General features: G+C 42.0%; 1 protein-coding gene across 2 annotated transcripts in view; it reads left to right on the forward strand.

Moving 5' to 3' along the window:
- CRHR2 (corticotropin releasing hormone receptor 2) overlaps positions 1 to 26,455 on the forward strand; it is a 543,313-nt gene that overhangs the window by 238,924 nt on the left and 277,934 nt on the right. The window contains exons 1-2 of one of the 2 annotated variants that reach the window (XM_077490674.1): positions 18,748 to 19,000; positions 19,124 to 19,243. In XM_077490674.1, coding sequence (XP_077346800.1) covers positions 18,883 to 19,000; positions 19,124 to 19,243 — 238 coding nt within the window. In that variant the 5' untranslated portion in view covers positions 18,748 to 18,882. Of the gene's footprint in view, positions 1 to 18,747; positions 19,001 to 19,123; positions 19,244 to 26,455 lie in introns of those variants that run through there. The other variant, XM_077490673.1, reaches the window with a different exon arrangement.

The raw sequence follows: 26,455 nt of genomic DNA on the forward strand, positions 1-26,455 counted from the left end.
TGATGGGGTATGTGTGACTAACCGACCGACTGACCAGGGGGAGGGGGGAAACTGTTTTGACCTGTTCTGCCTAGCAACATGACAGGGATCTATTGCTCCCAGTGATCGGGAGCAGTGATCTCTGTCATGTTCTAGTGAACCCATCCCCCCTACAGTTAGAACACACTGAGGGAACAGAGTTAACCCTTTGATCACCCCCTAGTGTTAACCCCTTCCCTGCCAGTGACATTTACACAGTAAGCAGTGCATTTTTATAGCATTGATCCCAAAATAGTGTCAAAAGTGTCCGATCTGTCCGCCGCAATGTCACAGTCCCGAAAAAAATCGCAGATCGCTGCCATTAATAATAAAAAAAATTATTAATAAAAATGCCATAACTCTATCCCCTATTTTGTAGATGTGATAACTTTTATATATATACGCTTATTGCAATTTTTTTTTTTTTTTTACCAAAAATACGTAGAAGAATACATATCGGCCTAAACTGTGGAAGAAATTTGTTTTTTTTATATAATTTTTGGGGATATTTATTATAGCAAAATGGTCATTCTTTTTTTGTTTATAGCGCAAAAAATTAAAACTGCAGAGGTGATCAAATACCACCAAAAGAAAGCTCTATTTGTGGGTAAAAAAAAAGGACATCAATTATGTTTGGGTACAACGTCATACGACACGGATTGTCCGCCGGAAATGTCCATTCGTGTGTGGTCGTGTGTGGGCAAGTCCGCTCATTCGGAAAGTCCAGTGGACCTCTGCTGCAAAGTCCGCCGGATAGTCTGATTGTGTGTACACGACATTACAGTCGTACTGTGAGCACGCAATTCCAAAAGGGGGGGGGGGGGCTGTCATTACCATGAGTGCTGGACAGAAAGCCTACTTGATTAGAAAATCGGCACGCTCAATTTTTTTGAAAACATTTTTGGGTACACTGTGCACAAAAGGTTGCCTACCCCTGATCTGAAGAATATATAAAGCTGAAGACAGCAGATATGCATGAAAAACCTAGGTAGGGAGATTTGTTTCATCTCTATGTATCATCTGAGGCTGTATACTTCACTGGGGGTATATGTGAAGGTTTACATCCACTTTAAGGGTTAATTATTTATTGTTACTTAGTATTAATTTATTGAATTTATTTATTTTTTATTTATGATTTTTTTCAAAAATAAATATTTTTTTCATGAATTTATTAATTTATTATTATTCGTATAATAATAATAATAAAAAATTAAATAAAAAATAAATAAAATAATAATAAATAACCTGAACCCCAACTCTTAATCCTAACCCTAACCTAAACTGAACTCGAACCCCTTACCCTAAGGAAAAAAACATTATAATAAATTAATAATAATAAAAGAATACATAAAAGCTAATGAAAAAGCTAAAACAGCTGAAATACCTAGCAACAAATGATGCCACAGATAATAGTTTTCTCCATTGGCGAATAAAAAAAAAATGCCAAAGCCCAAAAACGCTGCATACAAACATGCAAAAACGTGTGGAAAAAATACTGGAAAAGCGCTCAAAGACGCTACGTTAAGGTGTGAATGCAGCCTAATGCTCGGGGATAACGAGTCGGGAACCCGCGATCTGGGCTTGCCAATAGGGTTGCCACCTTTTCTTCAAGCCGAACCCGAACACTTTTGCAGCACAGGGCAATTTAAATTTTTTATTCTACTGTAAACACTATAGGATTATAAAAGACCTGGGATACATTTGGGTGCCCCAAGGAGAGTAGTAATGTTGCGCACAGAGCGCACCTTGGCAAACAGTGGGAGTGGCAAACCTGCTCCCAAACAGCCGGCCGCAGCACCCGGATGGCAACAGATTTGTGCAGGGCTTTTTTTCCTCAGACAATAGGTGCAGGAACTCCCCTTTTTCCCCGCCCCCCACCCACCTACGAGCACCGTCTGTTGGTTCCATCCCTTACCCACCTCCAGGTACCGCCCCTTTTAAACAATACAGAGCCAAGTATCATTTTGTGGTGCTAAGTAATTTGTATGGAATTTGGTAATGATATCAAGAAAAGAAGTAAAATAGATCCCCTTCAGCCAGCAACAATAGATCCAACAATGTACCACCCACAACAAAATCCCCCCCCCCCCCAGCAACAATAGACTCCCGGCAGCATCAACAGATCTCTGCACAGCCAGCATTAATAGACACTCTAGCAGCCATCAACAATAGACCCCTCCCCCAACAGTAGATCTCCTTCAGCAACAACTGACCCCCAAGCAACATAAGACCCACCCCTAGCAACAATAGATCCCCCACCAGCAACAATAGACTCCCCTGCAAAAATAGATCCCCTCCAGCTAGAATAGATCCCCCAGTAGTGAGCATCAATACCCTGCAGCACACCCCAGCACCCCTTACCATTACATACAGTCAGTCCAGGAGGTGCCGGAACTGCGTTCCCCCGCGTTCCCACTGAAAAAAAGCCATGGATTTGTGTATGACTATGTCGGTTACTTGGGGAGCCACGGTCTGGTCTGAATAATGTGTTCGGGTTTCAGGTGAACTGAATCGTGGACATGATTCAAAACCCGGACTGTCCGGGTGAATCCCGGACAGGTGGCAACCCTACTTGCCAACCCGCCATCACAGAACACATGTGGCCCACGGGCCAGCGGTTGGGCACCCCTGACTTACACTAATGCCGCGTGCGCACAATCGGAATTTTGGTCGGAAAAAACTCTGATGGTCTTCCCGACTAATTTCCGACGGGATTTCACTCAAGCTGTCTTGCCTACACACGGTCACACCAAATTGCGTCCGTCAAGAACGCGGTGACGTACAACACGTACGACGGGACTAGAAAAAGGAAGTTAAATACCCAGTAGCCAATAGCTTCCATCTCGTAGTTGCACCTGAGCATGCGTGAGTTTTTGCGTGTCGGAATTGCATGCACGCGATCGGAATTTCGTAAAGTTTTTTCCGTCTGGAAAATTGAGAACCTGCTCTCAAATTTTTGCTGGCGGGAATTCGGCCAGCTAAATTTCCGATGGAGCGTACACACTGTCGCATTTTCCGATGAAAAGCTCTCATTGGTCTTTTGCTGGTCGAAATTCCGATCGTGCGTACGTGGCATTACACAAAACATCCTACTGTAGCACTCTAGCAATGCGGGGGGGGGCTACATAACCTTGACCCTTTAGAACCATTTAAGATTTGTTTTACCCTCCGTTAGGAAAAGGCTAAACATTCCCTGTACCCAAAACTACAGAAAAAAGACCATAGAAACCTTCTAATAGCCACACAAGCAGAGGAGGAAAGTGGGTAGCAATGTATTTGCAAATGTCAATTTCTGCTCATAAATGCGCCTTTCAGCTATCCCACCTGCCAGGATCGATCGTTCGTTCAGATCTATAAATACCATTGAAAACTTGGCAGAGCGAAATCCCCCCCCCCCCCCCATCTAGAAATCCGCCTGACCTATATCTATTATGTGAAGTGATCATTGTCATCAAACAATGCGATTATCATTTTGTATTTGCAGCAGAACTGTAATCTGAACATTTGGCGTTCTCCTCCTTTATCCATCTCCCCCTGTTTGGAGATTTTTCTTCCGCGATCGGTTTATCTGCTAATCCAGCGGGAAGAAAAGACTCTCCGAGCGCCGCTGATCGCATCCTGATTGGCGCAAAGGTTAACCTAGTTTAGCTGCGTGTTTGAGGCCGGCGCTCTGCGAAGTGTTTGTGAGCGGAGAAGAATCCGGAGACGTATCACTTTGCATTACTCCGAACCTCAGCCTGGGGGGGGGGGGGAGGGGGGGGCTCCTGACGGAAGCTGCGCTGAGCCGTCCGCGGACATCCGTGACACTGAGCCGCCCGGCCCGCTAAACGCAGATTAACTACCTGAAACATCTGCTTTAACATGTGCTACGAGGGCATGAATGCCTCGCCGCGACACATCGCATAAAGACGTCCTCGTGGACTTCTAGAAACAGAATGACAGTTTAGAGCGCCGTGTCTCTAATCCGGCGCGTTAGGAACCCTGGAAATACCGATCGGGTCTTAAAGCGGAACTAAATCCAAAAAACAGAAATGTCATCTATTGTAGCTTACCAGTCATTGGATGTGGTGGCTGCATTTTTTTTCTTTTATCACTTTATTTTCACCTGGTGATCAGCCATTAACCCCCTCAATACCGAGCGCTTTCACCCCCTTCCTGCCCCAGGCAGATTTTCAGCTTTCAGCGCTGTCGCACTTTGAATGACAATTGCGCGGTCATGCTACACTGTAACCATGTGAAATTTTTATTGTTTTCTTCACACAAATAGAGCTTTCTTTTGGGGGTAAAAGTTTTTCTTAGTTTATGTCAGTAAATTTGTAAATAAGTAATTTTTCTTCTTCACTGATGGGCACTGATGAGGTAGCACTTATGGGCACTGATGAGGTGGCACTGATGAGGAGGCACGAATATGCTGCACTTATGGGCACTGATAGGTGGCACTGGTGGGTGGCACTGGTGGGCACAGATAGGCAGCACTGATGGGTAGCACTGGTGGGCATTAATGGGTGTCATTGATGGGCAGCAGTGATGAGCATTGATGGGCAGCAGTGATGGGCAGCACTGATAGCCAGCACTGACTGGCACCAATGATGGCTACTGATTGCTGGCGCTTGTGGGCACAGATTGGTACCAATTGTGGGCACTGCTTGTCACTCATTGCTGGCAGTGCCATTGCTGCCACTGGTGGGCACTTAAGTGTAATCAGGGCACTGATGATCAGTGCCCTGATTACATCCCTAGATGTCCTCTGAGAGGAGATGCCACTGATCGGCTCTGTCAGTGTGAGGCGAGGAGCGCCGATTACCGGCATCTCCATGTTTACATGTTACCGGCTGTGATTGGACAAAGATGATCACATGGTTAAAGAACCGCGATCAGTCCTATGGCGCGGCCGCAAACCGCCGCACTGCGCGCCCCGCGAGAGCGACCGTTCTGGGAGGCCGTCATGACGTCCACCCAAAACGAGAGCCGCACCATCCAGCCGCCATTTGACGGTGGGCTGCCGACAAGTGGTTAACATACCTCCTGTCTTAGGATGGCTACACTCACCTCTGCACTGGAAGAGCCACCCTTGGACGGCAGCGTGGTCAGTCAGTGGGGAACGTAGTGTTGGATGGACTAGTACAATGTAGATATAGATGGGCATTATATTAGTCACTAAAAATTGAAAGTGCAAATCTAGCTAATGCTTAAAAAAGCAGGATTTCCCACTTCTTGTCCAGGCTATAGCCCAAAAACGGCTACAGCACGGTTTTTCAGTTCGGGGGGGGGGGGGAGACGCCCTCCGAGAACCATGCTACCTGTGTTCCCGCTGGACCACGCATCCAGCGAGCTCTGTAATTGCTGTGTCCTTCAGATGTAGCTGATCACAGATTGGGGTAAAGGTCCAATCGCAGCCAGGGCCGCTGATAGAAATCATGGGCCCCCTTCAGCTCCACCCCTGGCCTCTCCTTCAGCCCCACCCTGACCCTGCCCATGGCCCCTGCCCAGACCCCGCCTTGAAACTGTCTCTGCAGCACATTACGGCATTGGCGGCATGGGTGACACTGTCTCTGCAGGCAGCACATGCGGTATGGGCCATAACGCATGTGCTACCTGCAGACAGTGTCACCCATGCCACCAATGCCATATTATGCTGCAGACAGTGCCACCCATTACGCTAATGCCATAACGCATGTGCTGCCTGCCGACAGTGCCACCCATGCCATATTGTGCTGCAGACAGTGCCACCCATGCCGCCAATGGCATAATGCCATTGTCAGCATGGGTGGCACTGTCTCAGCAGGCAGCACATGCATTATGGCAATAGCGTCATGGGTAGAACTGTCTGCAGCACATTACGGCATTGGCGGCATGGGTGGCACTGTCTGCAGGCAGCACATGTGTTATGGCCCATACCGCATGTGCTGCCTGCAGAGACAGTGCCACCCATGCCACCAATGCTGTAATGTATAGATGCTGCTGCAGTAGTAGTAGATCTTGAATCCTCCCCCCAAGCAAGCACACACCTGTTAGACACTTCCCAGGAGTCACTTCCTCCCTGATCCTGCTGCCTGGACTGGAGTGTCCACAAACTATCTGATTCAGATGTCAGCTGCTTCTTTTTTTTTTCTCCCATCGGCGCTGCCAGTCGCCTCACTGATTCTACTCTCAGGCAGAGTGAGGAACAGAGCAGAGGGGGAGGAATCACTCCGCAGCGCCAGGGAAGACACTACAGAGTACGCGCTGGCCGGGACTTAAGCCAGCATGAGGAGTGGGCACGGAAGAGACATTCTGACATTGTTCCACGCCCAAAATAGGAGAAATAGTCCCTCTTCCTGCCGCCACCTACATCGTAAAAAAAAATTTACATGAAAAAGTACGGGGGGCTGTTGGGGGTTGTGTGTGAAGCGGTCGTGATAGGTGGCCGGGGGGGGAACGATGTTAGGTCATGGTGGCTGGAAGAGTTTTTGTTTTTTTTTACATTACATTAATTCGTTTTCTGTTAAGGTTGCCCCCCTGCTGGTCAGGCCCGGTACAACAGGGCCAGTTGTACTGGCCTATCAGCGGCCCTGATCACAGCTCATCACATGTAAACAAATTTGATGGTTATTGGCATTCCTTATAAAGTATTAGCTGGAGTTTGGCTTCAGTTTGTTAGTGTATCTAAATCTTCTAATACATTTAACACCCCCCTCCCCCCCAGACTGATAATGCTGCTGTCTGTTGTGCCTCCTGTGCTCATTCCTCCAGAGTGGGGGAGGGGGGACACTCTAATGCAGGAGGCATGTTACTGGCCAGATCAACACATACCGCACTACTGTAGCTGCTGAAAAATCAGGTACTCACCAATGCCTTGGATTCAATGGTTCCTTCCCGCAGCTGGTTCTTATTACTGATGCGGGTCCTCAGCAATTGCGGCCCGTCCATAAGGGGGGCAGGAGCGTCACCCCCATAATCTACATGCAGGGCGCCGGACGCATGGATTCCAATGTTTTTTTGTTTTTTTTTTTTTAAGCATGTGATTATAGCCAGAGGCTCTATTTGGCTTGGGTGGGCTCGGGGCGCAGAGCCCACCCAGTTGCGTCACAATAGACAATTAATATTCACTGTTGTCTTCCTGATTCTCCACCTGGCCAATCATGAAGTCTTAGGACTTCCTGGCCAATTGGGTCTCAGAACACACTTTCTGATCACCCGCGAGGAGAAGCAATGGCCCCGGGTCTTCCCTTCCCCTCCCTCCTAAGGTAAGGTCCATCTCCTGCTAGGGAGGGTGTGTCCTTGAGTCACCTATCTAACGCCAAGGGGGGGGTGTGGCCTTGAGTCACCTATCTAACGCCAAGGGGGGTGTGGCCTTGGGTCACCACCGCCTTCTCGTCTGTCTAACGCCGAGGAGGGGTACTTGCAAAAATCTTCTTCCCGTTCACCATACTTCTCCTGCTGTGTTTGCGGCTGCCTTTCCATGGGAGGGGGGTGGCGTTAGTTTGCTGCCCCCCCCCGTATATTTAGCACCAGCTGCCACTGTCCTCAGCGCAGCCATATCTCAGATACGGGAGCCGTCTGCAGCTTCTTTAGGAACCACAGCCAGCTCCCCACTGTGCATGCGCTTGCACGGTGCTTTCTGAATGTTCCTTCAGCCTTATGGGGCATAAGACGTGACCTGCCCGGGGAGGGGTGGGGAGGCAAGGGACATCATTCTTGGAAGTAAGTGCAAATAAATGTCAGTGCTCCCTCCCCCGAAGAAAAAGTCCCTCCCCCCCCCCTAGAAAATATTCCCTCCCCCCAAGAAAAAAGTCCCTCCCCCCTAGAAAATATTCCCTCCCCCCCAAGAAAAAAGTCCCTCCCCCCTAGAAAATAGCCCTTCCTCCCAAGAAAAAAGTCCCTCCCCCAAGAAAAAAGCCCCCCCCCCCCCCGGAGAAAAACCTGTAACTCAGTTACAGGCTGGCGGGAGGGAGCCAACTGCTTTAGGGACTGGTAAGCTACAATGTAATACATTTTTCTTCCTAGGCTTAGATATCCTTTAATCCTATAAGGTAGGCTGAAAGTGATTGGTAGCAGCAATTGCTAGATTTAATCAGAAGATTGAAATAATTTTCGAATTCTTTTATCGGCGGTCAGGTAGATACAGTATACAGTACCTCACAAAAGTGAGTACACCCCTCACATTTTTGTAAATATATTGTTATATTTTTTTCATGTGACAACACTGAAGAAATGACACTTTGTCTACAATGTAAAGTAGTGAGTGTACAGCTTGTATAACAGTGTAGATTTGCTGTCCCCTCAAAATAACTCAACACACAGCCATTAATGTCTAAACCGTTAATAGTTTTCTAATCAAATTAGAATTTCATTTTCAGAATAAAATAGAATAGAAAATAAAGGAATAGAATAGAAAAGAAGATAATAGAGTAGAAAAGAATAGAATCGAAAAAAAAATGAATAAAATATACTGTAATTGAGTAAAACATACAGACTACAAAATAAAAAAAAATTGACAAAATAGAATAGTAAATAAAGGGATAGAATGGAAAATAATAGAATAGAAAATAATAGAAAATAAAAGAATAGAATAAAATGAAAATATATAATAATAAAATAGAAAGAATATAACCTTTTGAAATCCGAATTGCAAATAGAATACATTTAATATCAAATAGAATAAAAAAGAATAGAATAGAAAAAAAAACAATAGAATAGAATAAAATAAAAAAAAATAGAAACTTCTTAGGAAATTAAAATTTCGAATAGAATGAATTCAAATTTGAATAGATTAGCATAGAATATAAAAAAAAAAAACAATAGAATAGAATAAAATAAAAAGAACATAAACATCTTCCGGGATTAGAATTTTAAATAGAATAAATTTGAATAGAATAGAAAATAATAGACTAGAATAGAAAGAATATAACCATCTTCTGAAATTAGAATTACAAATAGAATACATTTAAATTCAAATAAAATAAAAAAGAATAGAATAGAAGAAAAATAATAGGAAAGAATCAATAGAATAAAATATAGTTTTCGAAGCAAATTAGAATCTAATTTGCATAGTTTTAGAATCAAGGTCATATAGTTTTAGAATCAAATCCAAATAGTTTTCAAATCGAGTTTGAATAGTTTTCTAATCAAATCAGAATTTAATTTTCAGAATCAAATAGAATAGAAAATAAAGGAATAGAAAAGAAGATAATAGAATAGAAAATAATAGCATAGAAAATAAAAGAATAGAATATATTGTAAATGAGTAAAACAGAACAGACTAGAAAATAAAAAAATAGAAAAAATATAATAGTAAATAAAGGGATAGAATAGAAAATAATAAAATAGAAAATAAAAGAATAGAATAGAATAGAGTACAACAGAACAAACTAGAATAGAAAATGAAAAAACAGAATAAAATAAAATAATATAAAAATATATAATATAATAAAATAGAACATAGCCATCTTCTCAAATTCGAATTTCAAATAGAATACATTTGAATTAAAATAGAATAAAAAAGAATAGAATAGAAAATAGAATAGAAAAAAACTGCCAACACAATAGAATAAAATAAAAAGAATATAAACATCTTACGAAATTCAAATTTCGAATAGAATAAATTCAAATTTGAATAGAAAAGTTTAGAATAGAATGTAAAAAAATAGAATAGAATATAAAAAAAACAATAGAATAAAATAGAACATAACCATCTTCCTGAATTAGAATTTTGAATAGAATAAATTTGAATAGAAGAGAAAATTAAATACCAGAATAGAATAGAATAACAAGAATATAACCATCTTCTGAAATTTTAATTTCAAATATAATACATTTGAATTCAAATAGAATAAAAAAGAATAGAATAGGAAAAAAAAAATAGAAAAATAAAACAATAGAATAGAATAAAATAAAAATAATAGAAACTTCTTCCAAAATTCAAATTTTGAATAGAATAAATTCTAATTTAAATAGAATAGAAAAGAATGGATTAGAATAGAATGTAAAAAAAATAGAATAGAATAAAATAGAGCATAACCATCTTCCAAAATTTGAATTTCGAATAGAATAAATTTGAATTAGAATAGAATACAATATAATAGAAAAGAATAGCATAGAAAATAAAAAAACTGAAAAGAATGGATTGGAGAGAATATAACCATCTTCCCAAATGCAAATTTTGAATAGAATAAATAAGATTTTGAGTTTAATTCTAATTCAAATTGATTAAAATTTAGTTCAATTTGACCGAATTCAGAAAATTCTAATCGATTTGAACTTGAATAAACAAAACTAATTAAATTAATTTAACTAAACAAATTTGTGTTAATAAGGAAACAAAACAAATGTATTAATTTTGCACACGTCTAGTGCGGTGTATTTTTGGGAAAAGTGTCGGGGACTTCTTTCCACATTTCTTGCACATAGGGCCGCTCACTGAAATGAATGGGGCTGTTTTACACGCGACCAGGAGGTAGGGCCAAAACGCACACACACACAGTCGCACCTGTAGATGTGAACCCATCCCAAAAGTAGTGAATCAACCGCGTGAAATAAATAAACAATGATTTCCGGAGCTCTCACGGAGCACTATCAATTAGACATGGGTGCCGTCAAAAAATTTGTAACGTTCCGTTACGTAAGAAAAAAAATCGTATTCGGATTCCTACGAAATACGAATTTTCGTTAGATTCGTAAACTTTTCGTTAAAATAACGAAAGTTTGTTATGATGAATTTATCATTATGAGGGGCTCCCGCCATCCCTGTGCTGTGCTGACTTCCTGGGGTTTTAACCTTTAGGTTTGTAAACTTTTTGTAACAATTACGAATTTTCGTTATGAATTTGGATCCGAAATTCGTAAACTAAATTTTGTAGTTCGTACGGAATTCGTATGCGTAAAAATTCGTATTTCGGATTCGTATGAAGCGAGTCGCACATGTCTACTATCAATCCATCATTCGAAAATGGAAAGAGTATGGCACAACTGCAAACCTACCAAGACATGACCGTCCACCTAAAACACCTATCCATGTGTTAGAATGGCCCAGTCAAAGTCCAGACCTAAATCCAATCGAGAATCTGTGGTAAGACTTGAAAATTGCTGTTCACAGACACTCTCCATCCAATCTGACAGAGCTTGAGATATTTTGCAAAGAAGAATGGACAAAAATGTCCCTCTCTAGATGGGCAAAGCTGGCAGAGACATCCCCAAAAAGACTTGCAGCTGTAATTGCAGTGAAAGGCGGTTCTACAAAGTATTGACTAAGAGGGGCGCCATACAAATGTACCCCCCACACTTTTCACATACAGTGGAATCCGTATTGACTTCTATTACATGCAATACCACATGTGGCCAGAGGTGGGGTGGCGCTGGAGAGCCTCGGAAATACTTGGGGACAGCTCGGCAAGCCTCGGAAAAGAGTATTTCCGAGTGTTTCCGATTATTTCCGAGTGACCCCTACGCCCCCCCGCACCTCTGGCCAAATGCGGTACTGCACTGCCATTTTCTTGAATTCTGCTCATTTTGCCAGACAAACAGAGTCAGAATTTTAAAAGAAAAAAAGTCGCTCGTCTTTCAAAAACGCCCGTTAACCGCATTACTCGTAAACCAAGGTTCCACTGTATTTATTTGTAACCAATCTTGAAAACCATTTTATCATTTTCCTCCCACTTCACAATTATGTGCTGCTTTTCCCAATAAAATAATAAAATACATTTTATCTTTTTGGTTGTAACATGAGAAAATGTGGAAAATGTGGAAAATGTCAAGGGGTATGAATACTTTTTCAAGGCACTGTATATCTACCGGTAAGCAAAAAATATTCTTATAATACTAAACTTCTAACATAACTGAAATTGGTGAACACTAAATTTAAATATATACATATTTTTTAAATAAAATAAAAATATGAAAAGAATAATAAAATATTCTTATAATGCTTAACAAGATGTTCTGTTCATTCAACCGCAGCTAAACATAGAGAGATGGGGATAGCGTCCGATGCAATTCTCAGATCCCTATTGAAAATGGTGAAGCGAAATTGACATTATTGCACCACAGTCTAAATATGTACATATTTTCAAAAGCATGAATAAAAAATAATAATATAAGAATAATAAAATAATAAAAACTAATAATAATAACAATAATAAAAAATAATAATAATAACAATAATAAAAAAAATTATGAAAAAAATAATAATAAGAAAAAAAATAACAAAAAATAAATAATAATAATAGATTCTTATAGTGATGAACAAAAGCATGCAACCTCAGCTGATAAACACAGTAGGAGTTTCTGAGATCCAAGTCTGCTGCATCAGGAAATATGGGAGGATATATAAAATGATACAACTCAATTGATATTAGTGCACAACAATTTTAATATATTCATATTTGAAAAAAAAAAAAAATGACCAGAATTGTAACACTTACATCTGTATGTGAATTAATAGACTATGCATGAAGCTAAGAAGCTAATGCATATTTGGGGAAGATCATAGGGGATAGTAATAGGAAGGATCCAAAGGTCAACCAAATGAAAGTGATAAATCCAAAAGCAATCATTTTTTATTTTACAGTGTACCAATTATTAGATGTCACGGCTGTATTCGTTTTCTTTTTTTACGCTTTCTTTGTTTTATTTTCACCTATTGATCCGCTCGGTAAGTCTGTTGTTTAGCAGTTACAGGGATGTGACAAACCATTTACCACTGACATAGGTGCTTACAATGATCGGTTGTTATTTATTTATGTAAAACATTTTATCCCAAAAGGAAAAAAAAAAAAAACTGCTGTAACTGATTATACAGTGTTAGCTGCAGTTTCTCTCCCCCCCCCCCCCCCCTCCCTTAACCACAGACTAACAATGCTGCTGTCCATAGGTGCCCCCTTTCATCCAGAGTGGTGGGGGGGGGGGGGGGGGGGACTCTAATACAGGAGGTGTGTTACTGACCAGATCACCAGGTGACAACAGGGAAAAAAAGACAAAAACAAAACAAAACAAAAAAACAAATGCAGCCACCGCATCTAATCATTGGTAAGCTGCAATATATTACATTTTTGGTTTCGGTTTTATATATATATATTTTTTTTTTTTTGGTTTTATATATATATATATATATGTATGTATGTGTGTGTGTGTGTGTGTGTGTGTGTGTATATGTATTTCTGCCTTTCTGAGAACTTTACCCTAGGATCACACCTATGCGTTTGTTTAGTGCATAGTACAGCTGAATTTAAAAACAAGCAATAAAAAAAAATAAAAAATCGACATAAAACAATATTAGATGTACTAGCAGATTTAGGTACTAAATTAAAGACAAACTCCAGCTGGAAAGATTTTTCTCAGATGTCAGGCTGAGGAATAAAAAAAAGAAAAAAAATGAATAAATAATATATATATATATATACAGTATCTTACGAAACTGAGTACACCCCTCACATTTGTGTAAATATTTTCTTCTACCTTTTCATGTGACAACACTGAAGAAATGACACTTGTCTACAATGTAAAGTAGTGAGTGTACAGCTTGTATAACAGTGTAAATTTGCCGTCCCCTCAAAATATTAAAGTGGAGGGCCACCCTGGAAAAAAAAAAAAATATTAAAAATGAGAAAAAAATCTAAAAAAAAAAAAAAAAAAATGAGAAATTTTTTTTTTTTTTTACTTACCAGAAATGCCTGTTGCTAGGCACATAATCCTAATCTTCCTCTTCCTCCTCCGCGGAGATCTTCTTTCTTCTCTCCTCGTCGCGTTGTCTTCTGGGTAATGGGTCGCGCTGTGTTCTGGGAACTGTGTGTCCCAGAACACAGCGCGTCCCATTCACAAAGCGCTGTGCGACTCGCGCATGCGCAGTAGGAAACAGGCAGTGAAGCCGTAAGGCTCCACTGCCTGGTTCCCTAAGAAGGAATGGCGGCGCCGGGACCCGAGAGCCGAGGGACGGGTCAGCCACGGGCAGCCGACATCGCGGGCGCCCTGGACAGGTAAGTGCTTATTAAGTCAGCAGCTGCAGTGTTTGCAGCTGCTGACTTTTAATTATTTTTTTTTTTAAACGGCCCTCCGCTTTAATGTCTAAACCGCTGGCAACAAAAGTGAGTACCAGAGTCCGCCGGGCAATCCACCCGTGTGTGGACTCCAGTGGACTTTTTCTTTCCAAAAGTCCGGCGGACTTAGAAAGTAGTTTTGACTCAAAATTGTCCGCCGGACTCGGCAGCCGCCCGTCTGTGTGCTAGTCCGCCGGACTTTTGAAATGAACGGACTTGCCCACACAAGGAGAAAAGTCTGTTCATTTTGAACATGGCTCCAGGTCGCCGGGACTAACAAAGGAATTCAATGTCGCCGCCTCCATTGGCGAGATCGACACCTCGCTGGCCCAGTCACCTGGTATGGATTTAAAGGGGAAGGCGTGGGGGTCCCCCCCAAAGACCATAGCAGACCCTTATCCGAGCACGCAGCCCGGCCGGTCAGGAAAGGGGGTGGGGACGAGCGAGCGCCCCCCCCCCTCCTGAGCCATACCAGGCCGCGTGCCCTCAATATGGGGGGTGCTTTGGGGAAGGGGGGGCTCTGCGGCCCCCCACCCCAAAGCACCTTGTCCCCATGTTGATGAGGACATGTCAGTAACACACCTCCTGTATTAGAGTCCCCCCCCCCACCACTCTGCATGAAAGGGGGCACAGGGGGCACCTATGGACAGCAGCCTTGTTAGTCTGTGGTTAAGGGAGGGGGGAGGGGGAGGGAAGGGGGGGAGAGAGAAACTCTGTGTATACAGGTATATATATATATATATATATATATATTATTTATTTTTATTTTTTTCTTATATCATTTATTTTATTTTATTTTTTACATCTGAGAAATATCTTACTAAGAGACCATTAGCTGGGGGGATAAAAGAAGAACATTTTGTGAAGCTTTTCTGCCTCCGATTCGCAGTAGATGTACAGAAAACATATGTCGATGTTTTACCAATCCTGGAAATAATCGCTTTCTTAACAACAATAATAGGCGGACATTGATTGCATCCATTCCGCTCGCCATCAGAGTGCTCCATGTTTCTTGTTGTTTATCCTTCAGCTTGTTTGTACACAGCACAATTATCCGAATCACTGAAGAGCCCTTTAAGGCGCGTGTTTCCTGTAGAACGGCGGTAAATGGCATTTGTGTTTGGATATGTGTAGGTGTACATTGGGGAGCGAGTGGCTAATAGTTAATGAAAGACGTGGCGGAGGGGGAGATGGGAAGATCGGAGAGCAGGTATGAGTAATCCCTTCCTTCTGCTGCCACGGAAAAATGACCAGTCCCAAAAAATACGCCTGGTGGGGCTCAGTACCTCTCAGACCCATAAAAACACCTTTATACGCCTAAATACGTCTATGTGATCTTGTCACAGTGCATCTGATTGGTCAGAGTGTCTGAAATAGAACTGTCTGCAACAGCCAATCGAATTCAGATCCGATCTGCAAAATGACAGTAGGAGTATGAATGTTTGAAGGGAACATGTAATAAAGGGCAGAGGTGGGCTCAGAGCCCATGGTATATAGCAGTGATGGGGAACCTTGGCACCCCAGATGTTTTGGAACTACATTTCCCATGATGCTCAAGCACTCTACAGTGTAGTTGAGCATCATGGGAAATGTAGTTCCAAAACATCTGGGGTGCCAAGGTTCGCCATCACTGGTATATAGTATGAAAAGGGGTGGAATAGGGAACAGCTTGGTATACGGAATGAGGAGGTGTGGGATAGGGAACGTACAGCATGGTATATGGAATGAGGAGGTGTGGGATAGGGAACGTACAGCATGGTATATGGAATGAGGAGGTGTGGAATAGGGAACGTACAGCATGGTATATGGAATGAGGAGGTGTGGGATAGGGAACGTACAGCATGGTACATGGAATGAGGAGGTGTGGGATAGGGAACGTACAGCATGGTATATGGAATGAGGAGGTGTGGGATAGGGAACGTACAGCATGGTATATGGAATGAGGAGGTGTGGAATAGGGAACGTACAGCATGGTATATGGAATGAGGAGGTGTGGGATAGGGAACGTACAGCATGGTACATGGAATGAGGAGGTGTGGGATAGGGAACGTACAGCATGGTATATGGAATGAGGAGGTGTGGGATAGGGAACGTACAGCATGGTATATGGAATGAGGAGGTGTGGAATAGGGAACGTACAGCATGGTATATGGAATGAGGAGGTGTGGAATAGGGAACGTACAGCATGGTATATGGAATGAGGAGGTGTGGAATAGGGAACGTACAGCATGGTATATGGAATGAGGAGGTGTGGAATAGGGAACGTACAGCATGGTATATGGAATGAGGAGGTGTGGAATAGGGAACGTACAGCATGGTATATGGAATGAGGAGGTGTGGGATAGGGAATGCACAGCATGGTATATGGAATGAGGAGGTGTGGGATAGGGAATGTACAGCATGGTATATGGAATGAGGAGGTGTGGAATAGGGAACGTACAGCATGGTATATGGAATGAGGAAGTGTGGAATAGGGAACGTACAGCATGGTACATGGAATGAGGAGGTGTGGGATAGGGAACTACAGCATGGTATATGGCAGTGATGGCGAACCTTGGCACCCCAGATGTTTTGGAACTACATTTCCCATGATGCTCATGCACACTGCAGTGTAGTGGAGCATCATGGGAAATGTAGTTCCAAAACATCTGGAGTGCCAAGGTTCACCATCACTGGTATATGGAATGAGGAGGTGTGGAATAGGGAACGTACAGCATGGTATACGGAATGAGGAGGTGTGGGATAGGGAACCTACAGCATGGTATATGGAATGAGGAGGTGTGGGATAGGGAACGTACAGCATGGTATATGGAATGAGGAGGTGTGGAATAGGGAACGTACAGCATGGTATATGGAATGAGGAGGTGTGGGATAGGGAACGTACAGCATGGTATATGGAATGAGGAGGTGTGGAATAGAGAATGCACAGCATGGTATATGAAAGGAAGATGCAGCAAGTGCGAGAGTGGGATAGGGAAAGTAGAGTATGGTATATGGAATGAGGAGGTGTGGGATAGGGAATGCACAGCATGGTATATGGAAGGAAGATGCAGCAAGTCCGAGAGTGCCCCAAACATTTCCTAACTGTGGGACATCCAGCATCATCTATCACTTTCCTCCACAGCCCAACTCTCTCTGCCTTGTCCCTTTTATTGATTGGATGTCAGGTCATTCAATCATAGAGACTCAGCATTGCATATGGGCTGTACCTAAAGTGATCTGCATGCAAAAACAACCTGCCCAGCCACGCCCACTACTCCAGAAGGCATCCGCCCATCAAGTCATTTTGATATTCACATAACTCCTCCTAAGAGCCTAAAACAAATAAAGAAATAAGAGCCAGCCTACTGCTTGCATCGCGGGTGTGGGTTTTGGAGAGGAGTACTGAAGAAGGGCGCTGTGATGTTTTCAGAAAAGCCATGTACAGCACCCAGCCGGCCCCTCCCACCAGCCATGATCTGCCTTCATTGCATAGAGAAGCACAGAGACCCAGGGATGATGCCACGGGGTGTAAAATAGGGTATGTAATGAAAAAGGAAAGGTTTTATTTAAACATTTCATTAGCCTGCTGCTGAGGGAGAGACAAGGAAAGCAATTTCAGACAGATAGAAAAGACACAAGTAAACGCAGCTCTGTAATCATTGAATACATTTTTGTAAAATGTAAGCAGTATAAGTAACTGAATTTGGCTAAACAGAGCTTAGAGTGGGGGGAGGGAGAAGAAATACAAGTAGCCAAAAAAACCGGGGGGGGGGCAGATAAGGGAAGGAGAGAAGACGGGGAGAGAGGGGCAGCTATAGAAAGGAGAGGGGTTAGTTATAGAAAGGAGATGAAAAAAGGAGTTGTGGAGAGAGTGGGCAGCTATGGAAAGTAGAGGGGGTAGATATGGAAAGGAGAGACGTGGGAGAGAGAGGGGGCAAATATGAAGAGAAGGGGCAGATATTGAAAGCAGAGGGAGCAGATAAGGAAAGGAGAGAGGGGCAGTCATGCTAAAAAGAGTGAGCAGATATGGGGGGAGAGATGGGGGGAGATAAGTAAAGGAGAGAAGTAAAGGAGATAGGGGGCAGACAAGTAAAGGAGAGGGGGCAGCTATGGAAAGGAGAGGGGGGCCGATAAATAAAGGAGAGGTGGCAGATATGGAAAGGAGAGAAATTGGGGAGAGAGGGGGCAGCTATGGAAAGGAGAGGGGGCCGATAAATAAAGGAGAGGTGGCAGATATGGAAAGGAGAGAAGTTGGGGAGAGAGGGGGGGCAGCTATGGAAAGGAGAGGAGGCAGATATGGAAAGAAGAGAAGTTGGGGAGAGAGGGGGCAGCTATGGAAAGAAGAGGGGGCAGATATGGAAAGGAGAGAAGTTGGGAAGAGAGGGGGCAGCTATGGAAAGAAGAGGGGGCAGATATGGAAAGAAGAGAAGTTGGGGAGAGAGGGGGCAGCTATGGAAAGGAGAGGGACAGATAATGAAATGAGAGAGGTAAAGGAGAGAGGGGGCAGCCATGCTAAGGAGAGTGAGCAGATATGGAAAAGAGAGAGGAGGAAGAGATAGGGGGGCAGATAAGGAAAGGAGAGAAGTAGGAGAGAGAAGGGGCTGAAGAAGGTTGCTGGAGAGAATAGAAGGGAAGGAGGGGAGGGGGGCACTGAAGCAGTGTGTGTATATAGCGCAGCTTTGCTCATACACTGTGTTGCACATGCAGACATAGCTGAGCACAGCACTGGCACCTTGAAGTATCAGCCCCTCCACCCTCTGTGATTGGCTGCTCTGCTGAGTCTTATATACTGGGAGCTCATGAAACTCCCAGCTGTCAGTCTCAGTGAGTCCTACACATCCCAACATCAGCACCAGCTGGCAGCCCTGCCACGATGATGGAGAGCACTATCTTTGAGATTTTCATAGACGAATTCGATGCCAACTGCAGCCTTTTGGATGCTTATCAGGACTCCTTCCTCACCATCAATCACACCTTCCTGCCCTTTGATGGTAGGCAGCTGCCAGGGGTTTAGGAAGACTCTAACTACTGAGAAATCTGCATTCATTGAGACCTCTGTGTTTTAATTAATTTTCTCTCTTATTTTTTTTTTTTTTTATGTTTTTCATGTTAAGGTCCTCACTGCATTGCCACCATAGACCAGATTGGCACCTGCTGGCCGCGCAGCATCGCCGGGGAACTAGTGGAGAGACCCTGCCCGGATTCCTTCAATGGGATCAAGTATAACACTACCAGTAAGTGAAAACTTTGCGTTGCTTCTTGATGTGCGCCGTACATACAGGGGGTGATACAATGTTCATTATGACACAAAAATGTGCAACGTGCCAATTTTGTGCATAAAGGACCTTGCAAAATAAAATAGGTAGACAACTGCATTTAACTCAAGAATATATTTTGTGCAGTGAAATTGAGCAGTGAGTATTTAGAGCAATTAGTGTGTATAAAATAATAATAATAATTATTATTATAATCATTAGTCATATTATTATTATTTGTCAATTTATTATTACTATTATTATGTATTATTAATATTATTTATTTATTTGTGTCATTTTATTATTATTATTATTATTATTTATTATTATTTTCATATTTCTCATATTTCTTTCAACCAAGTTAGTCATTTTAATTAATATTCAACTCCCGATTTTTTATATTTTTTGTTTTTTTTTCAGAAAGCAAAGCAGATTCATAGTAATCTGTATAAAACTACTACTACTACTAATAATAATCATAATAATAATAATACCAAATAATATATATGTTATAATAACACATATTGTTGAAATTGCTATTAATAATTATTAAGCTGCTTAAATTAGCTACTAACAGAGTTAATTGTATTTATTTTACTACTATTCATTATATATGTACATTTTACGTTTATATATATATATATATATATATATATATATATATATATATATATATATAGATAGATAGATAGATAGATAGATAGATAGATAGATAGATATAGATATATCTATACATAGATAGATAGATAGATATATTTATATATAAAATAATAAAATGTACATTATATACATTTTATTATTATTATATACTTTGTACTTTTTTAAAAACATCTGTTCAACATATAGGCACAGCAGGCAGCTGCCTAAGGGGGGTCAATATTTAGTGGGGAGGCTCATAATTACTTTTATTTTCTAAAATTACAGTTATTATTATAACACAAAATATAAAGGAAGGAATAAGGCTGTAGAGAGTTCAGTCAAGAACAGTATATTTTGTGTTCCAATGCAATGTCAAGTTAGGCCCCATACACACACTATCAGATTTTCTGCTGATTTTTGTCTTCAGATTTAATTGACCAAAACCATGCAGTGGAAGGGCCTGCCTGATTACATACAAATTGAAACTCCTAAGGTTTGACCTCATATTGTATGGTTTTGGTAAATCTGAAGGAAAAAAATCAGCAGAAAATCTGATATGCCCTGTACACACAGTTGGACTTTCCAATGGAAAATGTGCAATCGGACTTTGTTGTCAGAAATTCCAATGGAGCCCACACACGATCGGAATTTCAAAGTTTGGGATCATGATCTAAAATTTTCCAACAACAAAATCCGATCGTTTAAATTCCGATCGTTTGTAGACAATTCCGATGCACAAGTTTCCACGCATGCTCAGAATAAATTACGAGACGAAAGCTATTGGCTACTGGCCTCTTTATAGTCCCGTTGTACGTGTTGTACGTCACCTCGTTCTGAACGATCGGATTTTCCGACAACTTTGTGTGACCGTGTGTATGCAAGACAAGTTTGAGACAAAATCCGTCGGAAAAAATCAGACGGATTTTGTCGTTGTAATGTCTGACCGTGTGTACAAGGGCATTATTGTGTATGGGTCTTTAGAATACAGCATTGACTTAGTCGAAAGCACAATATAATATATATATATATATATATATATATATATATATGTTAAAATATGTAAATTGTATTTTATATATATATATATATGTATGTATGTATGTATGTGTATATATATATATATATATATATATATATATATATAATTTATATGTATATATAACTATATATATATAACTATATATATATATATATATATATATAAGCACTATATAATAATTATATATATATATATATATATATATATATATATATATATATATATATATATTTGTTATTATTATTTATTTATATATATATATATATATATATATATATATATATATATATATATATATATATATATATATATATATATGTATGTATATAATATTATATTGTGCTTTCGACTAAGTCAATGCTGTATTCTAAATTGCCATTGCATTGGAGCAAATACTCTCTACAATCTTAATCACTTCTGTCCAGCATTCTTCCTTCTTATTTTATAGTATAATAATAATAGCATTGTTAAAAAATTAAAGTAATTATGAGCCACCCCACTAAATAGCGACCTCCTTAGGCAGCTGCCTGCTGTGCCTATATGTTGAACAGATGTTTTTACAAAAGTACAAAGTATATATATATATATATATATATATATATATATATATATATATATATATATATATATATATATATATATATTTATTTATTTATTTATTTATTTGCTCTATGTTTTAATAGCCCATTGGTAACTTGATCACTTGGCTGTCACTGCATTTTAACAGTCAAATAGGAAACAATGGGATTGCATTGTACATGTTGATGGAAATGGAAACTGGAAATAAAGTTAGGGATGATTGCTCTAGTTTGCAAACTCTGCTGCTTTGCTAAAGTACAACTGTTTTATATATATGCTCATCTGATGTAATTATAGCGGTGATGATGATAATGGGGATAATTTTTTAACTCCTGTCACTCTGTGTCTTGATGTCTTAGCATTGCCTTTAGGAGCAAAGACTTCCCAGATGAATTATTTGATAGGCAATAAGCTTTCATCTGATATGAATGTATCTTTCTTTCACTATCCCTTTTGTATTATTTAGAAAAAAATATCACATAAAAAAAATCTATTTATTTTTCTGACTTCTGGACAGCAGTCAAACAGCTGCAAATAAACAAACATACAATAATATCACTTATCTGAAGATGTTATAGCGAAGAGACGTGTTATCTACATAAGCCAATCAGGTGTAGCAATTTTCTAGAATAATAGAACCTAATTGGCCAGAACCTTATTTTCCATTCTTTTTTTTTTTTTTTTTGGTTGTAACAATCAGAGGAGCATACATCAGCAAATTGTGGCCTATCCTTTAAAGCGGAGGTCCACCCTAAAGTGGACCTTCCGCTCATTGGAATCCTCCCTCCCTCCGGCGGCACAATTGGCACCTTTCAGGGGGGAGGGGGGTGCAGGTACCTGTACAGTACAGGTATCTGCACCCACTTCCAGGATAGCTCTCTGCGGAAAGGGGCGTAGATTACGCCCCTTTCCGAAAGTCCCCCGCTGCCTGCTGGGAAACACACAGCTCCCAGAGGCAGCGGGTCCATCCTTATTGCGCAGCGCGACTCGCGCATGCGCAGTAGGGAACCGGGAAATGAAACCGAAAGGCTCCACTTCCTGATTCCCATACCCAAGATGGCGGCGGCAGCACCCGAGAGACGATCGAGAAATCGGCTTCGGGTGCCGACATCGCGGGCTCGCTGGGTGCGCTGGGCGGGTAAGTGTCCTTATTTTAAAAGTCAGCAGCTGCAGTATTTGTAGCTGCTGGCTTTTTAAAAAAAAAATAAAAAATAGCGGAACACCCGGCGGACTCCCGCTTTAAAGGGACTCATCACGTATTCCACCTCTCAGACCCCCTGATCTCTTTGCCCAACTTGATGAAGGAACTCCAGCATTTTGGTTCTCTCTCTAACTTTAAGATAAACTACGCAAAGTCAGAAATCCCACCCATCCACCTCACCTCCCCCTTAACAAATAGCCTCCAGACTGCCTTCTCTTTAACAGAGTTACATAGTTAGTAAGGCTGAATAAAGACACCAGTCCATCCAGTTCAACCTGAGTGAGTGTCTACCCCTATCCCTGTACATTGCACACTCACATCGGTCCCTACCCTCAAGGAAATACATGGGCTAAATCATCTCTAAAATATCTAGGCATACAACTTACAGACCGCTACGATACCCTTTACACTGCCAACTACCCCCAGCTGCTTAAGGCGGTTAAAAAGGGACCTCTCACCATGGACACGGGCTGCTTTCATGTGGTTGGGATGGGTAAACACCAAAAAAATTAATATTCTGCCACGTACACTCTTCTTTCCTACTAATAAAACCGATACCTTTACCTAGACTTTTTTTTTTTTGACCGTCTGTCTAGCATGCTGTCCGAGTTTGTATGGAATGCACGGAAATCCAGAATAGTCCTAAGGGTGCTGAAACACCCAAAACGTGAGGGGGGGGGGGGGGGGGCTTGGGAATCCCGGACATACGGCTCTACTACTGGGCTATGGTCCTCCAGAGGATACTCAACTGGTGCTTCCATACCAACTCCAAGCTATGGATCCCCTTGGAGAAAAGCTTGGCAGGCAGGAATCTAACCTACGCACCATTGCTAACCCGGGAACACAGGGGGCTGTCTGAAACAAAACCCTCCACACGTGCTATCAGTCTTGGACAGGATCAACCCACTTCTGAAAATAGCAACCCCCCCCCCCCCCCCGTCCCCGCTGGCCCCACTGGGCGGGTTCCTATGGCTTCCCCCAGGTGAGCAAATGCCCTTTTTTTTGGGCCATGGGTAGACGACGGCAACGCCAGTTGTGGCAAACTCATGAAGGACGGTAAGCTTCAAAGTTTTGACACCCTCCAGCCGGGTACCAGCGGACTTGGCACATATCTATCCCTCCGGGTCAGCGCTCTGCTGGAGAGGATGTGGACACAGAGGCACGCTTATCCATATATGGTGGGAATGTCCATTAATCAAACCCTTTTGGGAAGATATACACGTTCCTCTGTCTCTGACACACTTCCTCCTACACGTTCCCCCCATTCCCAGTTAGCCAATATAAGAAAAGCATAATGCCTCATTTGCTAAACGCGCCTGCTTCGAACCTACTGGAAACAACCCAGAATCCCTACCTAGGAAGAGTGGATCGGAAGCGTGAATGACATCTGGGAGGCGGAGGAATGGATAGCAACCTGCCGGGGCTCCAGGGACCGATTTACCGGCGTCTGGACACCCCGGTTTGAATATGTTTCAGACTCGAGTCACGAGCCCTCCAGCTTAGACACCGCCCTGCTAGAACTGACCGAACCATCCCTTAAGACCCGTAGGCCTTTGAAAACCTAGAGGATAGGGAAACAACCCTTGCCACACAGCAGCTATTGGACTCCAGATGGACCATCAGATGGACTGTCTATCCTAATTATAAGCTGTGTGCTCGGTGTGGGTGTGACGAAGGTTCCTCACAAGGTTTTAGGTATGACCTGATCGTTCCCTCTTCCCTTCTTCTCTCTTTCCCTCTTCTTTCTCCTAAACCCCTCAGGAATGACACATATCTTCCGTTGTATGGAGGCCGGTCTAGGATTTACTCAATATGATGTTAATAGACTTGATGCCTTCCCTCTTCTTTCTCCTAAACCCCTCAGGAACGACACATATCTTCCATGGAATGGAGGCCAGTCTAGGATTTACTCAATATGATGTTAATAGACTTGATGCCTTCCCTCTTCTTTCTCCTAAACCCAGGGCCATTTTTAAGGCAGGACAAAAGGGGCAGCTGCCCTGGGCCCTGTCATTGTTGTGGGGCCCAAAGCAGCTGCCTCATACTTGCCAACTATCCTGGTTTAAATTCCCTCATCCCTTGAGGTTTTAGTCCCGTGCTGTGTCCTGATATCTCAGTGTGAAGTCCTGCTACTAATGCTGTCCAGCTCTGCCCTATTGTTGTGTACGGGTGACTCACCCGCAGACCCTGTGTTTACATGTAAATAACCTTTATTCATATGTAAATAGCTGAGGCCGGTGGCATTAATAGGTAAATAAAGGTGACATTCATATATATCATGCCCCCCTGCAGTGAGGAGAAGATGTGCTGTAACCTATAGGAACCATTGAGCAGTATTACTGTACAGTAATCTCTAGCAACCAATCAACAAGCAGAACTCATGTGCTGTAACCTCTAGCAACTAATCAGTGAGCTGTAATGTGTGCTGTAACCTCTAGCAACCAGTTAGTAAGCAGTAATGATATGCTGTAACCTCTGGCAACCAATCGCAATCGCTGCCCGATCTGATACAGTAAACTGATTTTAAGTCTAGCTGCTATTTATTGTATGTCTCAGAGAAGGTGGAGAGCGAAATTGCATGGGGGAGGGGGGCCCCAAGAAATTGTTTGCCCCGGGTCCAGTCAATGTTGAAGACGGCCCTGCCTAAACCCCTCATGGATGACACATATCTTCCGTTGTATGGAGGCCGGTCTAGGATTTACTCAATATGATGTTAATAGACATGATGCCTGATGCCTCTACCCTTGCGGGGAACGCCCCTTATCCCAGGGGGGCACTGTGTATCCCCGCGGAGCGTTTAATATATTACTCTTTGGTACCCCTCGGCTCGTGCGTAGGTGGGAGGAGGTTAGCAAGAGGCTATTTTGGCCCCCCTCCCTCTGGCACGGCCGTGGGCTAGGAGACCATTCTTTCATTGAGGAATTAATGACAGCCCCCGCTGGCTTAACATCCGCGATGAGCCTGCTATACGCATCAATTTTCTCACACGTATATCCAAGATATCCACGGGGACTGCCCCCACTGCGACCTCCTCAAAATCTTTTACGGAGATAGCCTTTCGGCTACCTTGCGAGATATTCCCACGGGGCTCCTTCTTTAAACTGTATTCCTACTTCTGTGTTCAACCCATCTGTATGTGAAGTTTATGCACAACGAGCCTACACGGGCCCGAGATTTTATTTTACAAATGTTGAACATGACATGTTACTTGTCTTTTGCAAAAATAAAGGTTATAAAAAAAAATAAAAAAATAAAGGGACTCATCACTGGCAGAAAAGCATACTTGGACACACAGCCGGTCATTGATTATTACCTTTTGTACCACCGCCCCCTCCCTTTAGAATGTAAGCTCTACGAGCCGGACCCTCCTGTATCTTTTGTATTGTACTGTAATTGTGTTGTCCCCCCCCCCCCCCATACATTGTAAAGCGCTGCGTAAACTGTTGGCGTATATAAATCGTGAATAATAATAATAATTGATTAGATAAAATGTCACTTTTGTATCTAAGCTTCTCGCTGTCTGCATTGAGGCGTATCTAAATCCAGATACAAAAATGAAACGAACTGTAGCTCACCAGTCCTTAGATGTGGGGCTGCATTAGCTTTCTTTTTTGTTTTGTTTTTTTCCTTATTTTCAAATGTATGAATAATACACTTCCTGTCCCTGGGAGGCTATGCTCGTTCATTGTACTGTATCTATGGAGGTAGCGAGACTGGACTGTTTTGTTTTTGT

The sequence above is a fragment of the Lithobates pipiens genome, unplaced genomic scaffold (genome assembly GCF_037356315.1).
Source record: "Lithobates pipiens isolate NorthernLeopardFrog02 unplaced genomic scaffold, aLitPip1_a1.2 Scaffold_19, whole genome shotgun sequence".
Lineage (NCBI taxonomy): Eukaryota > Metazoa > Chordata > Amphibia > Anura > Ranidae > Lithobates > Lithobates pipiens.